Below are 4,059 nucleotides of genomic sequence, written 5' to 3'. Positions count from 1 at the left end.
ACATATTGCTTGCCAGTCAAACATGTCAACTATCTACGCTCTATCATATAAAACAGGTATAATATATTTTTTACTAGTTAGCAACCCTAACAGAAAACTTGCTGTTACTTGTTTAGCTTGCGGAGCTTATTTCACGGATTCAAGGAAACTCTTTACGAGCTAAACACATGCCAAGTCAATAGAAATGACTAACTCTTATTCCAAGCTAAACCCCCATAAATTAGAACTATAAGTCATCAAACTCAATATCATGAAGTAATTCTCCTTCAAACTTAAACCAAATATTGAACAAGAGAGTTATGCCAAGGGATGATAGTTAATGAGCTTGACTTGATGCAACTATGCAAGGAACAGAAGATTCATAGTCGTATAGTCTTACGGCAGAATGGTGAACAACTAAACTATGGAGTGTAAATAAACAGATAGGGACAGTACAAGAGTTGAACAGGAATCAATGACTATAATATATCATTCCTTTAGCAAATTTTCAGCATTCTCTTCACTAACTACAAACTTGTCCTATTAATTACCAAAGAAGATATAGGGATCTACAATATAGAAATTAGGGCCGTACTTATTAAAAAATATGGTAGCCACATGGCATGCATAGTTGAACACAACTTGAGTCCTGAGACTCTTAGCCGAGCCTTCTTTATCAGCTCATGTATAGTCCTCCGGTGTTATCAATATTAATTAAAGAGGCCACATGTCCCCCATTATTCATCCTTTCTCTTTATTTAAAGAGTAGAAGGTGAACACTCCCCAGTACCCCAAACCTTGGCACTGTGAGTAGGAATAGCCAAGATGGGTTCTAGGGTTCTCTTCTCCCTCTGCTTCCTCTTCGTCATTTCCTCCCTTTCACCATCACCTTTCAGTGTTGCAGCAGCAGAAGATGGGGAGCCAGGCCTTGTGATGAACTTCTACAAGGATTCGTGTCCACAGGCAGAGGAAATCATCACAGAGCAGGTCAAGCTCCTGTACAAGCGCCACAAGAACACTGCATTCTCATGGTTGAGGAACATTTTCCATGACTGTGCTGTTCAGGTGATTTTTTTTCTTTTCTGCTCTTTCTTCATGGCCTTGCTTCTGTTGCATGCTGTTGGACTTATGGGGTTTCTTTGGTTTTGTTGTTCGGTGGGGGTTGTGGTTAGTCATGTGATGCTTCATTGCTGTTGGACTCAACAAGGAGGACTCTGTCTGAGAAGGAGTCGGATAAGAGTTTTGGAATGCGAAACTTCAGGTACATTGAGACCATTAAGGAAGCACTAGAGAGAGAGTGCCCTGGGGTGGTGTCTTGTGCTGACATCCTGGTCTTGTCTGCAAGAGATGGCATTGTAGCGGTAAATGCTGAACTCTTTCATTTTCTCACTGAATATTCCACTCAAATCTGTCTTCTAGATGTGTCTCATCTTCTTTTTCTTTAAGCTTTTTCTGTTTCTGACTTTCTACTTTCTCATATTTGTATTATTACTACCATTTCCTAAACTGGGATGCTGTCCATCCTCTGATGTTCGCTTTCCCGTTTGGTGCCTTTCTGGTTTTCTGAAACCACATGGGTTCTTGAAGAACGAAAAAGCTTATTACAATTTTCCTACTTAAAAAAGCACACTTTTTTTAGTCTCCTGCTTGGTAATTTTTGTGCATGATGTCAGTCAGTTCTGTTATTGATTAATTTATACTAAGTTGGGTACACTGTAAAAGTTAACAATTAATATGTAAAAATGTACATTACCAAACTGATAATTTTGAATCTAACACTCTTGATGGTTTCATCCCAGTTGGGTGGCCCTTACTTCCCTCTCAAAACAGGAAGGAGAGATGGGAAGAAGAGCAGGGTAGATGTGTTGGAAGAATACCTCCCTGAGCACAATGACAGCCTCTCTTCTGTGCTTGACAAGTTTCAGTCCATTGGCATTGATACCCCAGGGGTTGTTGCCCTACTTGGTATGTTTTTGCACAATTTAGTGGGACACCCACACAAGAACGAAACAAGAACCGTTTTTCATGTCTAATGATCTTTTGTTCCCTGTTTTTGTGCAGGTTCTCACAGTGTAGGGAGGACCCACTGTGTGAAACTGGTTCACAGGCTCTACCCTGAGGTTGACTCAGACCTGAACCCAGACCATGTTGAGCACATGCTCAAGAAGTGTCCTGACCCAATCCCAAACCCCAAGGCTGTACAATATGTGAGAAATGATAGGGGGACACCTATGAAACTGGATAACAACTATTACAGGAACATTTTGGACAACAAGGGTCTGCTGATTGTTGATCACCAGCTTGCCCAAGACAAGAGGACCAGGCCTTATGTGAAGAAGATGGCTAAGAACCAGGACTACTTCTTCAAGGAATTTGCAAGGGCCATCACAATCCTTTCTGAGAACAACCCTCTCACTGGTTCCAAGGGAGAGATCAGAAAGCAATGTAATGTGGCCAACAAGCATCATGACTAGAACTCCCTAAAGATAAGAAAAGGAACAAAAGCAAAAGAAGATGTTGGGTACCCTTTGTTTCTTCTTTTATGACTAGTGGTTGGTAGACTATGATGGTGGTATGGATATGTATGCACATGTTGCTTGTGATGATGCATGGTGCATCTTGCTTGATGTGCGGTGTATGATGTTTTAGGTGGGAGTGTTATGCATGATGCGTGCTACTTTGTTTTTCATGTAATGTTGCATATAATAATCACAATAGGTGATGTAGTCTCTCTCTCTCTCTCTGGTATGGAATCAATCAAAAGGTCAAAGCAAACATGTGTGGGCACTTTACGATATGCACACCTGCCATCGAATGTTAGTACCAAGGTAAAATAATAATCTACCAAGTTATCAATAGTTCAACCCAGTGTTGTTAAAAGCGTTGAGGCGTAGCGAGGCGCTCCACCAAAATCGGAGGCCAGGCGTAAGTTACGCCTCGAGGCGCAAAGCCTAAGCCTCAAAAAAAAAAATTTAACTTAAAAAAAACTATAAAAATGATCTAAAATTATAAATAAATAAGAAATGCTTTATTGATGAAGCGCCAACCAACACGAAATAAAAAATCTCAAATAAATACGAAAAAAATATGAGATTAACATGTAATTAGGACCTCACTGATGCAAGTTGTTTTGATCAAATTGGACCCTGTGTATGTGATCTACATCATCCATTTAGTGAAGATCGGCATTTGAATAGACAGAATCCGACTTATGTGCAAGACTTTTTTGCTGATTCAAAAATCAATAACCATTAATAAAAACATGGTTTTTTGTTAAAGAACACTGTCAAAATAAATTGAAAATCATGTTTTTTTTGTTAAAGAACACCATCAAAAGATTGATTTCTATTAAATCAATCGTGCTGAACCCATCGATAGGGCCAGATTGATCAAAATAACTTAGTACCGATGAGATCCCAGAGGGAGTTATGACCATAGAGGATGATATAGGGATGAGTGGAGTCGGGTTCCCCATAAACGTAGGTTACATGGTTTCACAAAGAACAAATGACAAAAGAAGAAGCTGGGGAAAAACACACAGATCTTACCTGTCACCGGAATGCGCAGAGGTCGCCGGTGGCGGTGAGTCGTTGGCCGATGGCGAGTGGTGGCCGGCGGGTCGTCGATGGCTTCTCAGCAAAGGAAAGAAGAAGGTGGAAGAGTGGTGGCCGGCGGCGAGTTGTGGTCGGCGGCGAGCTGTGGCCGGCGGCGAGCGGTGGCCGGCGGCGAGCAGTGGCGGGGGACGAGAGGGGACGGAGTGGAGAGAGAAGGGGCGAGGGCTTTCCCTCGCCCTGAAGCGTCTGTCTTTTTTAAAGACAGGTTCTCGATCTTTCGAGAATACGGGCCCGGATCCGGGTCGATCTCGGGTCCGGGCCATCCGATTTCTTAATGCGCGCCTCAGTTTGAGGCGCGCCTCGCCTCAAGGCGCATGAGGCGTACGCCTTGAGGCTGTTGCGCTTTTTAAGTGCGCCTCAAGGCGAAAAGGGCCTCGCCTCGAGGCGAGGCGCGCTTTTTGCGCCTTGAGGCGCGTTTTTAACAACACTGGTTCAACCAAACAAAAGGATTTGCAAAAAAAGAAAA

The 4,059-nt window shown here is 42.5% G+C and overlaps 1 protein-coding gene across 1 annotated transcript; it reads left to right on the top strand.

Annotated features, from left to right (window-relative positions):
- The first annotated feature begins 722 nt into the window (after positions 1 to 722).
- Positions 723 to 2,716, top strand: LOC149844607 (peroxidase 42-like). Its single transcript, XM_089994934.1, has 4 exons — positions 723 to 1,044; positions 1,152 to 1,340; positions 1,779 to 1,944; positions 2,041 to 2,716. The coding sequence occupies exons 1-4, from the start codon at positions 805 to 807 to the stop codon at positions 2,451 to 2,453; spliced, it is 1,008 nt and encodes a 335-aa protein (XP_089851060.1). The 5' UTR covers positions 723 to 804; the 3' UTR covers positions 2,454 to 2,716.
- Positions 2,717 to 4,059: the final 1,343 nt, after the last annotated feature.

This window comes from Nuphar pumila, chromosome 2 (genome assembly GCF_984573655.1).
Source record: "Nuphar pumila chromosome 2, dmNupPumi1.hap1.1, whole genome shotgun sequence".
Lineage (NCBI taxonomy): Eukaryota > Viridiplantae > Streptophyta > Magnoliopsida > Nymphaeales > Nymphaeaceae > Nuphar > Nuphar pumila.
This window is presented reverse-complemented; position numbering and strand designations above follow the sequence as displayed.